Source organism: Scatophagus argus, chromosome 11 (assembly GCF_020382885.2).
Source record: "Scatophagus argus isolate fScaArg1 chromosome 11, fScaArg1.pri, whole genome shotgun sequence".
Taxonomy (NCBI): Eukaryota; Metazoa; Chordata; class Actinopteri; family Scatophagidae; genus Scatophagus; species Scatophagus argus.
The window spans coordinates 3,417,183-3,431,109 of NC_058503.1; the positions used below are offsets into that span (position 1 = coordinate 3,417,183).

The 13,927-nt window shown below is 40.1% G+C and overlaps 1 protein-coding gene across 3 annotated transcripts in view; it reads left to right on the forward strand.

Moving 5' to 3' along the window:
- kalrna (kalirin RhoGEF kinase a) overlaps window positions 1-13,927 on the forward strand; it is a 128,861-nt gene that overhangs the window by 81,210 nt on the left and 33,724 nt on the right. For all 3 annotated transcript variants that reach the window (XM_046403172.1, XM_046403171.1, XM_046403173.1), the window contains exons 39-40: window positions 10,786-10,864; window positions 11,098-11,265. In XM_046403172.1, coding sequence (XP_046259128.1) covers window positions 10,786-10,864; window positions 11,098-11,265 — 247 coding nt within the window. The remainder of the gene's footprint in view (window positions 1-10,785; window positions 10,865-11,097; window positions 11,266-13,927) is intronic.

Below are 13,927 nucleotides of genomic sequence, written 5' to 3' on the forward strand. Positions count from 1 at the left end.
ACTGCAACAAGAATATGGTTAAATCAAAAGGAAGACACCAAATTGTGTTTATATACTAAGCCATAGTTAATGTTTTGTTTTATTTTATTCTTCTTCTTTGGACAAATCCAGCTGGGATCTTGTGTCCTCCCCACAAACATTACATCTGCCATGAATGGAGCTGCTTTCGCTACTTGGTTACAGTTAAACAAGTTACTTAGAACCACTCATACCTTTCTTTACTACAACAGGCAGACGGACGCTATAGTACTCATTTGTATGTTATTATAAGAACTAACCCTGTTGTACTACATCTTTAAATACAATGAGCACATGTGGATATACATCACTCCTTCCAAACTCTATTTTTAACTCACTGTGCACACTCATCTGTTTTGACTGTATTTGCTGTATGAGTGGACCTGCCAAGAGGAAGCTCAGCTCTTTAGATTGTGAAATTGAGCCTTTATGTGAAGATAATCCTTCTTCAGTCAGGTTTGTTAAAAGATCTGTGTGCAGTCCTTCTTGTGCAGCTCCAATGGTTGATATGCTTCTTCATTTGAGCCTGAAATCTGAGTGTTCTGAGGTTTGATTGTTGGTTACTGTTTAGATTGGTTACTGATTCAGATGTTAATCCAGATCATATGTACTGTTGACTTTCACTTAGCGTGTTAGAAAGCTTGGCTGCAGGAGGGAGTGTGTGTATGCGTGTGTGTAATGGAAGAGGTTAATGGTTAAACGGGGTGTGTATGTGCCAGGCAGGCAGACAGACAGACAGGAAGCAGGCTATTAGCTGCCTCAGGGAGACAACATAAATGAAATGTGTGTCCAGACAGCTGAATCGCAGTCAGTTTATTTCAAATTACAGAGCAGACACATGGGATAAACAGTGTAAACACACTTGTGGACTCACTGTGGTTTTTAACTTTTTGGCTGCATGAGTGCAGTGCAGTTCTAAAAGGAAAGACACGGTGATTTTAATGGCTTCACTCAGATTGCCACTGCATTTTGTCCTGGATTTGGAATCTCAAAAAATCCAGTCATGTATTGGCAGGTTAATTGTGAGGAGTTTGATTTAGAGTATAGAATTTCCACCTGCATTAAAAAAAAAGGAAATTGTCCAACATTTTGAAGATTCCTAAGGAGAGTTGAGGGATGTTTTAATCATTAATCTAGCCAAAATAATCAATGATCAATACATCCCTTCCTGCTGCATATCTGGTCACAGTGGCAGCAGGCTAAACAAATTAGCCCAGATGTCCCACTCCACAGCTACCTTTTCCAACTCCTCCTGGGGGATCCCAAGGTGTTCCCAAGCCAGATGAGATATATGATCCCTCAAGTGTTTTCGGGGTCTACCCCAGTCTCTCCTACCTGTTGAAGGTGCCCAAAGAGCCTATAACGGAAAGCACCCAAGAGTCATCTTGATCAGATGCCGGAATCAACTTAGCTGTCATCTCATCTTTCCATATCATCACTTATATATCAGGTTATGCTGTGGGAGGTGTTGAAAGAGTTTGTTTAAACTCTTCTGATAATTGTTTCTCCTCATTGTCTGTGGAGTGCAGTGAGTCCACAAGTGCATATAATCCCTTATGCAAATTCTGCAGTACAAAGAGAAGGTATGCCATGTTCAAGTTACATAACTAACTAAATAACTTTAATCTTGTTTTGTAAATATACACTCATTCTAAATTTCATGTGTGCAGCATGTTCCAAAAATGTTCAGGGGCATGTTTACCACTGTGTCATCTTTGCTTTTAAGATCACTCACCATGCCTTTGGGAACTGAGGACACCAAATCTTTGTCATAGCAAAGCAGTGCAACATATGTTTTTAAAGCCTGCAGTGCATATCTCTGATTGAGATGTGTGCAGTTTGAGTCAGTACAGTTGTTTCCTGAGCAGGGTTTGTCCCCCATGCAGTTTGACTGTGGCTCAGACATGGCTGCTCAGATGTAATGTATATCAGCTGAACTTTTTACTCTGGTGTCTTTATTTTTTATTTTTTTACTTCTTCTACTGTTTTGTCAGCCAGTATGATGCTGGACTGGTTTAACTGGTTTCTGTGCTGCTGTTCTGCTCCAGTGGAAATAAACAGCAAACACCTGTTTATAGTTCTTACTGTTAAACTCATTAGAACTTACACTGCAGCATCAGAGCCTTATATTGCTGTGAACGTACACGCTATGCGACTGCCTTGGCTCTGTATGGAAGGCTCCTCTGCTTGGACAGTTTTGCATTTCCATGATGTGTGGTGCTGGTAGTTTGTTGATAGAGCTCCAGCTCTACAATAATACACTGACTGTTCCCCACTCTAACAAGTGGGAAGGCATCTAAATAGCTTTTTCCAATGGCTGTATTTTGGAGATTCACCATGTGCTGTGAGGAGGTATTGCAGGAAAAGTGCATGTTGGTTCACAGACTGTGGACAGCTACGCACAGGGAGGAGTTTTCCTGAAATACAGGTGTATTTGGAGTTAAGTTACCCACTATTCAGACTTGGGAAATGAGGGAGTTTTCCATGCATTTTACTCCAGGATTCCAGGATCCATCTGACTGTCTGAAATTCATACATCTGCCCACTATGTAACATGCACTCAAAAACACATTTATGTGTGGCAGAGATATCCCTTGTATTAGATAGTTAGTTTACTGCTCTGTAGACCTGATTGGGAAGTGTTCAGTGTCCAAACAAAAGTGTAGCCAGCGAGTCGTGCTGTCATGATACTCTTTACACATCTGATGGATGAGCAGTAGATTCGGCTTTGACGTACAAACAGGTCGCAGACATCATAAACATGAAAATGATGATAACTGTTCAGCAGCCAATAAAGCCTGCTAGCTCTTCTATTTTTAGCTGTGACAGAGTCTGGAATGTCTCGACCTGTATTTACGAGAAAATAATAACTGTTTTAGTTAAAAACATGACCGAAATATCATACTGCAGTCTTAAGAGATATGTTTCTTGCACTTGCTGAATACACTTATCAAGAACTGGGATGCTGCCTGAATTATGCTTCTTAATTATCTTCACAAAAACGTTCATTTTTGTTGTATCTGCCAAATGTTAACTGTCAAAGTTTTTCCATTAGTTTTCTCTCTGACAAAACTTCTGTCAGTAAAGCATGATTACCATGTTTTATGGTTAGGTTTGGGCAACTTGAAACACTTGGATGACAGAAAGATCTTAGTCTTTGTTGAATATTGAAAATGTGACTTAAAGTAGGCAACAGAATGTGAAGCTCTGTTTTCCAGTGTTGAAGTCAGGCACTGCTGTATAAGAACGTGGAACTTTTTGCACTGGACCTAAATGTTGCCAGTGAATGTAGATGCTGTAAAGTAGTTGCATATGAGAGTATTTCCTTGAGGACAGGGTTGGCACTCCCTAATGACAAAAAAATATTGCATTCACACTATTACACTGTGTGAGAGAGACACAGACGTCATGTGAATGTGTATATAAAATCAGGTTCAGCTCAGAGGCAGTGCAAACATTCCCTGTTTTCATAACCTTTAAACATAGAGACCCAATGCAAAGAAGTTCCTGGAAAACTGGAACATCTTCAGTGGTGACCTCATGCCACACTGATGAGTGCAACTGAGTCCTGTCAAATCATAAATCAAGCTTAACATCCATAGCTAATAGTTGTGTTTTGTTTTTTCACACTTTTAGATTCACCCTTCACTCTGTTTTGTTCGACCTTAACATACTGCTTAAAAAAAGAAATCACATGAAGCATGTCATAATTCCATCTTTGAGACCTTTGGTGTTGAATGTAGCCCACAGTGTTTTGTCCTGATTAATGGCCTCCAAGGTATTGCAATTTTTAATTGATATCAATCTTGCTTGAATAAAGCTAGCAATTTGAAAATGCATTATTGAAAAAAGTAATTACCAAAGCATTATCAGCAAAATGTTTTCTGCTGTATTTACCTTGGGTGGAACCTCCAACAGTTTAAATTTCATAATACGCTATATGGACAAAAGTATCGGAACACGTGACCGTAACAGCAAGAGAGACTTTAATGACATTGCATTAAAAATACATAAACAACAATATGGAGTTAGTTTAGTTTTTGGAGTGTGTCTGTAGGAGTTTTTGCCCATTCATGCAGGAGACCAAGAGTGACATCAGATACTGATGTTGGATGAAAAGGCCTGGCCTAGGGTCTCCATTTCAGTTCATCCCAAAGGTGTTAAGTGGGGTTTGATATCAGATTATTCCACACCAAACTCATCCAGCCATGTCTTTATGGACTTTGCTTTGTGCATTGGGGCACAGTCTTGCTGGAATAGAAAAGGGCCTTCCCGAAACTGCTGCCACAAAGTAGGAAGTGTAGCATTGTTCAAAAACTCTGGATATGCTGAAGCATTAAGATTTCCTTTCACTTGAAGTTAGGGACCCAGCCCAACCCCTGAAAAACAGCCCCATACAATTATCCCTCCTCCATCAAACTTTACAGTTGGCACAGTGAAATCAGGCAGGTACTGTTCTCCTGGCATTCGCCAAACGCAGACCCGCCCATTAGACTGCCAAACAGAGAAGTGTGATTTGTCACTGCACAGAAAACACTTCCACTGTTCCAGGCTGGTGTGCTTTACACCACTCCATCCGACACTTGGCATCGTACTTGGCCATGTGAGGCTTGCATGCCGCTCGGCCATGGAAACCCATTCCACGAAACTCCTGTCGCACTGTTTTTGTATTGATAATAATGCCAGGGGAAGTTTGGAACTCTTCAGCTATGAAATCAGTGTTGGTGACTTTTACTCACCATGTGCCTCAGGCGCTCTGTGAAACGGCTCTGTGACTTTATGTGGTCTTCCAGCTTTGTGGCTGAGTTGCTGCTGTTCACAAACACTTTCCAACAATACCACTTACACTTGACAGTGGAGTGTCTAGCAGGGATGAAATTTCACATATGGACAAATGGCAAAGGTGGGATCCTACCACGCAGAATTCAAAGATGACAGTCTTTTTTTTTTTTTTTTTTTTTTTTTTTTTTTTTCCAAGACAATGAGGAGCGTATCTGTTTTCAGTGTATAGCTGTAACTTGAAAAAAGTAAAAACAAAAACAACAAAAATTGTCAGATAAATGCAGTGGAGTAAACAGCAAAATATTAAAGTATAACATCATATCAAAGGAAAATACTCTAGGTAAGTATTGTAATTGTACTTAAGAACTTTCAGTTCAATTCAGTTTATTTATATAGCGCCAATTCACAACAAAAGTTATCTCATGACACTTTCCAATTAAAGCAGGTCTAGACCAAACTCTTTGATTAAATTGTAAGAAACTTTCCACAGTTCTTACCAATCTGTACAATTTGGGAAACAGCAGTAATTCACCTTGTGTGTTTATCATTTATAATTCCAGCCATCCACCTACAGTATCTTTTACGTCTGTATTATGGATGTGTATAGGAGGGAATAGGGAGCCTGGTGAGTTATGCTAGTGTGGACTGCAGTGTGTTCAGTGAGTGCTGCATGTCTGCAGTGTTTTGGTATGTTTTATTACTAAAGGGAACAGATCTGTGGTCTTTCATCTTAGGTGAAATTAGTTTCTGCGATAAGCCAGTTTATGCCCACTTCAAGCTTTAACAAGCGAAACAAAATCAAACAGTCATCAATCGAACAGTAATGAGTTATATAAAGACGATATATATCGTCTTTATAAACTTATTACTGTTTGACTTATGTCGCTACTGGTAATTGAAGGCTGCTATGCACACAGAGTACAGTCAAGCAGAAAAGCTTTTATGTCATTTAAGGCTTCCCTTATTATCCATTATTGAATAACATATACTTTCCTGTTCTCAGCAGGTTCCATTTGTGCTTCTGTTGAAGGAGATGAAGCATATTTTTTCTGCTCAAGGCTGTCCTCTTGTACTCTAACATATGACCATCACAAGCTGCTTCGTGTATGTGTCTGTGGTGTCTGTGCACAAAAAATGGATCATATGACAGATAGCAGTTGCACAAGACACACCCTCAAACACACACAGACACAAACAAATGAGACTGCCAGTTTAGAGTGGTACTGACGATGATGACTAGTTTAGTTGGCTATACTTGAATCACATCACTGTTAGTTTCCCATTGATTTTGTACTTTGTTACCACTGGCAGATCAGACAATGATTTAAATCTTAACGTAAACTGGTTGTTGTTGATGACACGCAGTGAACCTGAGGCCCGCAGAACGAAGCGCCGTTTGTGTAGCTTCAGGGTTAATGCTGGGTTTTCGGGCTTAAGAAGGTGGTTCATTTCTCACATCTAATCTGCTGCATAAGATTATGTTTGGAACAGTAAAATGTTAAACAGTTTGGCAGCTTGTTGAGCAGTATGTTGACATGTCAGGTCCTACTCTTACAGTCCCACCAGCTGTTCGCATTGGACTGTGTTAGTAATTTGTTACATATACTTTTATGGATAATGTAAATTACGTGAAGAAAATAACTATATAAGGCTTATTTAATCTGTGATCAGCAAACACAGATGACAATATATCTGAGTGCGTTACTCTGTATGGGACAGTGTTGAAGTGATTAGTGTTAAAGTCATTTCATTGTGCTTTTGTATACTGATATCATCTTACAACAGAAACTGAAGCACTAAAACACACGTGTTGCTCTTATAAGACATGTCTGTAAGCCTGCTTTCCTGTTTAGAAATGTGTTTTTATAGGGATTTTTCATTTGCTCCCAAGTCTGTCTGACACTTGCATACACACAGCCCTGCATGCCATACGAACACATCTCAGCAACACATCTTATTTAACGCAGTTATACCCAGATCTCATGCTTTAATGATGGGGATGGGGTGATATTAAGAGGTGGAGAGATCAACACAGCTAAAAGCTCTCATTTTATTCACTGATCCGTGACATTTTGAGCACATGACTGCTTCTGACTTCTGGGATGTTCTTCATGTTTGTCTAATGATAAAGTTTGCACTTCATTTGTATAATATTCTGCTTTGATGCCGTGTATTTGATTGGCCAACACAGTGCCTTGCTAAAAACGTTTGCAGGAAAAGCTGTTGTCTTGCTGCACCAATGGACCAGCGAAGTTCAGATGAATGGAGTATAGTAACCCGATAGTCTAGCTTGTGTGGCAAGTAAACAATTACCACACGTACAACAGCTTTTGTAAAGAAAACAAACTAATATTCACACATTTCACATGATTTGTAGTCACTGAAATGGAAAATGGTACTATTTGTGCAAAGTATATATCACATGTGTGAAATCAGGGAGGCCTTTGCCCCCAGTGCCACAAAGTAACAAGAGACACTGCTGGTATTGCAGTTAAAAGATCGGCTAAGTTAAATAGTAATTATCATGAATAATATTAAATCAGGGAAATTAATTTTGGTGAAAACTAAACTGAATTCCAAGCATCCTTCAGTATGTGGGCGGTGTCGAACCTAAATGCAATTCTTGTGTGTAATAGAAATTAGCAGGAGTCACTGAGAGTGCCTTAAGTTGTAAAATTTTACACAATTAGCTATTTTCTGCCAGCATTCCTTACTTGCTTTATTTTCAGCAACACTGTAGCTTTTTTCTGTGATGATTTTGTAGATTTGCCATCGCTCATCATGGCTAGCCCATTCCCATGTGATTTGTCCTCTTCATGTAGAGGAAGAGTCAAATGACACCCCAGACGCCCCTCCTATTATGTGAATGCACAAAGAGCCCGAAGCAGAAAACCTGGGTTAACAAAGAAAGGTGATAACCACCATCGACGTCCGTCTGACTAGATTTTGTCCAGTCAGCTCTTACTGAGAAAGCCTGGCTCGGTCCAGCTTGCTTCACAGTACACCCTTTAGAAGTCTAATCAGCCAGAATAAATGAAAACACCTGTGCTGGGTGTGTGTGTGTGTGTGTGTGTGTGTGTGTGTGTGCGTGTGTGTGGGGCCATCTGTCATGTATAAACTCACCTGCATCTTTATAGAGACTGAGGTCAGGTTGCTAGGAGATATTTAACCTGCAAAGAGCACTCACATACATACACAGGCACTTCCTGACATTTTCCAAGACAGTGAGTATAGTGCAGGCAAGGCAGACAGAGACAGAGAAGGAAGCTGGTTAAGGTAGTATTTTAATTTACAGCCACTTTTGTACAATTATACATTGATTTAAGGATTTAATTTAATTTTCAAAAGTGGAGTAATACGATTCCATTCCTGACAGCAATGAGAACATCTATTTTGTTTATATTTACATTCGCTAATAGTTTTTTTTGCTGAATCTATGCAACCATTGTGACAGCTGCCTGTAAATGAATGAGAGGTCAGAAAGTTTCGACAGTATCAGCAGTAAATACAAAAACTAAAACAACATGGGACAGATCCAGGTGATGTCTGACTTCAGTTCAGTTGATACACTCCACAGTAAGCACACACAGCCCTGCGGTAATCAGCTGACAGAGTGTTTCTACAGCGCAGAGCAGTCCAGGACAGTTCAGTACAGGAAGCGTTATCACTGAGCTTGTTTGTTTTAGGGTTGTTGTTTTCTTTATTTTATGTTTCCATGTGGCAACAGTCATGGACTCATGGAGTCATTGTTTTTTCCTTTTTTTCCCCTCATATATACAGATTGGCATATGCCTTATAGGATTTTTTCCAAATTTGGCAATGTTTAACAGGATAAAATGATTACAGCAACATTTTATTAAAGGTCAAAGATCAGCTTCACTATGACATAATGTTTTCCATCCATTGTTCAGCACCATAAGTCAGGAACAGAAGGGCACATTGTGACCAGATTTCACATTTGGTCACATACTGAATTGGTGACACTAATCTTGGGTGTCCACCTTGAAACTGTGCTGATTGTAGAGATCTTCTGTGCTGCTGGCTTGAACATGTGTGTGAAGCTTCCACCTTTTAGAATCTGGAGCTTCTCTGCAGCAACATCCATATCTGAAGCCTTGTAGTCCACCACAAACTCATTGGTTTGGATGATCCTGAGCTTGAGGTGGTTGTTGTTTCAGCATGTGATGAAGCTCTCAGTCAGTCCTCTGTACTGCTCTGTGAAAACAGTCTCTAAGTGAAGACAGCATGTTTCCCATTGGAAACTATTCACTGGAATCATGTGTGTCAGTATAACGATAACTTCCATTTCTCCAACACATGCACTGAATATTTTTTTTATTAAACGATTTGGTCTAGAATTGCTCTAATCTGAAAGTGTCATGAGACAACTTTTGTTGATTTGGCGCTATATAAATAAATTGAATTGAATTAAATTCCTTCACAGTCTTCACTACATACAGTACACTATTACACGAGTGTGGACTGACACAGATGAAAATTACAACATGACAAAGGTCGACACACCTCCGCAGTATTATCAGCCATCACTATCGCGTGTCTGTATGTGTGCTGGGGGGGAATATGTGTGTGAGAATCTCAGTTAGCACATTATGTAACAGGTTTATTGAACCATAATGACAGTCAAGCCTACAACCGGCGCCGTGAACTCCTTATGACTGCAGATTACGTCTTCTGCTCGTTTCCTCATCAGTTGCTGTTAGTCATCAACTCTGATCATGTTCACAGCTGCTGTTTGAGCTGCTGCTGCTTGATTTCTCTGACATCCCAGCATACTCACTCTTAACTTAAATGGCAAATGCAGGTTATGCTGTATATTTTTAGATTTTACTTAGCTGAACAGTTTGTCTTCACCTCTGGCCTTCACAACACTTTGAAGCCATTTAAAATGTATTTTATTATTTATCACATTTTCCTCCGAGTTAGGGTGAACACAAAAACCAAAATTCCCAAAATGATTGAACAGTTTTGGCTGTTCTACATGGAATATTTACTTTTTTCCCCGTAAACTCTCTAAGCTCTTGCCACTTGTTTGATGTAGGCTGGGATTAGTTGGAGAACCAACACCAATGAGCATGTAGCAAGTAATAACATCTGAATCAGAATCGGATCACAGTTGATGGATTTTTTTTTTTTCTCAGATTTTTGTACATGAATATTTTAAAGATCTCCCCTTAAAACGGCACCTACACTCTACTTCATTAAAAATTGTACAGTACCTGAATATGGAAATTTTGTTCATTTTCATGAAGCTTTGCTGCTGGATGCAAGTCTATTCTCTGTGCACTGGAGGCTCTTTTCTTCATCAATTTAAGTTGAATATTGGACCAGGTTTGGTTTCCAAACTCTTAGCAATGTCACAAATCGTGCTGATAGGCCGGCTCCCTTAAAAATGATATTTTTTAATGAGCACTTCCATCAATGAATGTGCAAACAGCCTTATAGGGTCAGGCTTCGTACATACATCATTTTATACCGCGAAGCTCAATCGTAAGAACAAGCAAAAAACACATTTTAACTGGCGTGGTGGACATGTTTGTACAATAAAGTGTATTCTATGTTCAGTGCTTGTTGTAAAACCAAAGAGAAGTCAGGAGAACATGTCCACATGCTGCCGGTTTGTCCTGTTCTCCCAGGCTGCGGAGAATTTAAATCTGCAAACACCAAAGTGCAGCTGCTACGGTTTCTCATTTTGAAATCTAAAAAGTAAAGAGTATAAACTTAGTTAGCTCAGTTAGCTGAGTGTCTTTTATCAGCTTTACCCTTTGCAGGCCTGTTCAGCACTCATTTTGAAAATCACACGTACATGGACATCAAGTACAAGTTTAGTTACACGTTTAATCCTTTTCTGTGTGAAATATTCACTGTTTGTTGTGGAAACACTGAATCCTACCACAGGCCTGAAGGTTTTTCTTCCTCTACCATCAACCACACTTATAAAATGTGTCCTCTCTCTTTGTCTTGTAGCTCTCTGGTGGTTGTGAGTTGACCGTCGTCCTTCAGGACTTCACAGCAGGATGCAGCACAGAGATGTCCGTCAGCACCGGTGAGAGAAACCCTTCTTTCCTGTTCACATATTTTAGTCTCAGTCACTTGACTGTTGATTCATAGTTTGGATTCAGTTTAGTTTGGGTGTATGTGTTTTAGTTAAGTTGGACCGAAAGGCAGTGAGTGCATTTTAAATTTTCAAGAGAAATGACTAATTTTAAAATTACAATATATGACTTTTTTTTTTGTTACCTGGGATTTATCTTGTAAAACGCTGTCTGCTCTTCTCAGGCCAGACGGTGGAGCTGTTGGAGCGTCCAAGTGAGCGACCTGGTTGGTGCCTGGTCCGAACCACGGACCGCAGCCCGCCACAGGAGGGACTGGTTCCCAGCTCCACACTCTGTGTGTCCCACTCGCGTTCCAGTGTGGAGATGGACTGCTTCTTCGGCTCGGGGAAAGGTAGGAAGAACAAACCTGAAGTCCACACTAGGTGTTCACGACAAAGCAAACTTATACTTTGTTTACTATGACTCTGCAAAGCTTGGGCTATCCACTACAAATAACTGATGCCCATAAAGCAGGAGAAGGCTATGGAAAGATATCAAAGTGTTTGCAGGTAGCCATTTTCTTGCTTCATAATGTATAGCAGGACAGAAGTTCAGGTAAAACTCTGGAGTGGTGCAGTGTTGTACCAACAGCTGCACAATATGGCCTTCATAGAAGACGCACTAGAAGGAAACCTTTCCTGCTTTCTCACCCCAAAACATCTGCTCAAGCCTGTTGCATTTTGGAATGGAGACCTGTGGACTGGTAATGAAGTTAAAATAAAACATTTTGGGGCCGGAATGAGCAATGGCATGTTCAGAGAAAAACACTGCAGAATTGCATAAAAAAGACAAACACTTCTCCAACAGAGGTGGGTCGATCATGCTTGTTGGCGACTGAGATGCTGTGAATGTGAGGCATACATGTTTAAAAAAAAAAAAACAGTCTTCACATAAACACACAAAAAGTTTCACACACAAAAGCACAGGTATGAATGAAAAGAAACTCAAGGTTTGCGCGAATTGGAGACTTGGTTGACCTTCTTGATACATGTGAAACCACAGTGTGTCAGTCAAAAGTGACATATTACAGCTGCTCTAACTCCAAAGTGTGGAGGTGCTCTAGTTCAGGTGCTACAAAGTGCTCTGACTGGGTGGTATTTCAGTCATTATGTGGCTGGGGAAGCCTGTGAGGACCAACCTTCAATAAACAGATGCAGAGAACATTGATTCCCTGCAGTAAGGTCACTTTCAGTAATTGGGTCTGTATTGCCCTCTGCTGGTGAAATATGGTTATTACAATATAGATAAAACCTGTGTTACTGTGTCTTCCAGTCCCCCCTTTGGCAAACTGTATATAGCTCTTAAAAATAAATGTTAAATGATCCTCACTTTGGTATGCAAAGATAATCATTAAACATATCTTACAGATGGATTTAACTGAAGCTGTCTGAGCATATGGAGAGAATATTCCTCCACGCCACCTCTGGAAAATATCTGGTTTGGCTCTGAGAAGAAGTTTTGTAAATATTACTAAAAAATGGAATGTTGTGAATTTGTTGTTTCTCGTACATTGAAACAACATGGAGATTACAGCTTTATTGCTGTGAGCCTGTGTACAGTATGATTCAGAGCATTTCCTTGTGGACTACTGGTCTAACTTGGATTTAAACCACAACATCTCAGGTCAGTTAACATAGATACTGTCTGACTCTTCATGTTTTCTATCACTGCATAGAGAACTACAACATGACAGACATGGGATGGTAGCTGTGGTTACTGTCACTGGATACACACACATACCGATTGGAGTGTTCCTGTTGTATCCTACAGAGGGCGATGTGCAGACGCTCAAACGCCATCTCGGCTGTGCTTCCCTCCTCGTGACGTTTGACCTCTGACTGTTCTAAGTGTTGATCCACAGCAGGTTGGGCAGCTGTTGGCTGTGGATGGGAAACTGGCAGGCTTAGATGGTGGTGGCTATGGCTTCTCATCACGGGTATGCATAAGGATGAGCTGGTTTCATCTCAGCCACTTTATGAGGTTACAGAGATATTCTTCATATCTAGAGTTTATCTTGTAGGTGGAAACAATAGCTATTCTCTAGTCATACACACAAACACACACACACACAGTTTGCTTTCGTCGTATAACTAGCATAACATCATGGTGTGGGAGTTTGTATAGGAGATCGCTTTTCATATCCACAAACACATACACACGCTCTCACAATGTGAGATCAGCTGATTTTCCTGCCACAGTCATGGTGTGTTTTCTACTCTGCTAGATGAAAAGACTGTTTTGTGTTTCTGTGGAGAGATGCAAAACGGACAACTGCGGCCGCTACACTTGGCAGTAAACACACACACACACACACACACACACACACACACACACACACACACATTTAAGACATTGAGCAAATATTAAGGGTAGACTATTTTATAACTGCTGTGTTGGTAGGTTCGTTGTTATGCTGTGGGACTTACCTAACTAGGTTGATTTAACAGGCCTGTGTCACAGGGAGGGATAATGAAACCATTACTGGCACTTCAGTAAATTCATTAGTAAGATTCAAGTCACCCACCAAACAGACTAATACAGTCCTGTTGGGTTCTCAAAGCAGAATTCCTCGAAACTTAGTTCAGCTGAGCTTCTGTGAAACTATGAACACAGTATTGGTGTCACTGAACGCTCACTGTTATGATTTTACATGTTGTCTGCCCACTTGTTATTTAATAGTCATTTAACATCCAGCCAAAGGACAATAGTTGGCTAAGACAGGCACATTTACAGTGATTCATGTGCACTGGCGCGTGTTAATGTTCACTTACAATGGCAGTGTGCTTCAAAATAAGGTTTGAACTAATAGGTTCATTAGAGTCATTTCCCACCCCACAGAGGCCCACGCAAAAGCATGATCATATCATGGGTTTTTCATAGCCATGGTAAGAAGACATATCTGACTAAAATCAAATATGGACTGTTTGATCTGAAGGAAGCATTACTTTGAGCTTTATCTTAGACTTAATTATGACCAAAACCTTCACTTAACTTTAACTTTACTTTCCTTTCAA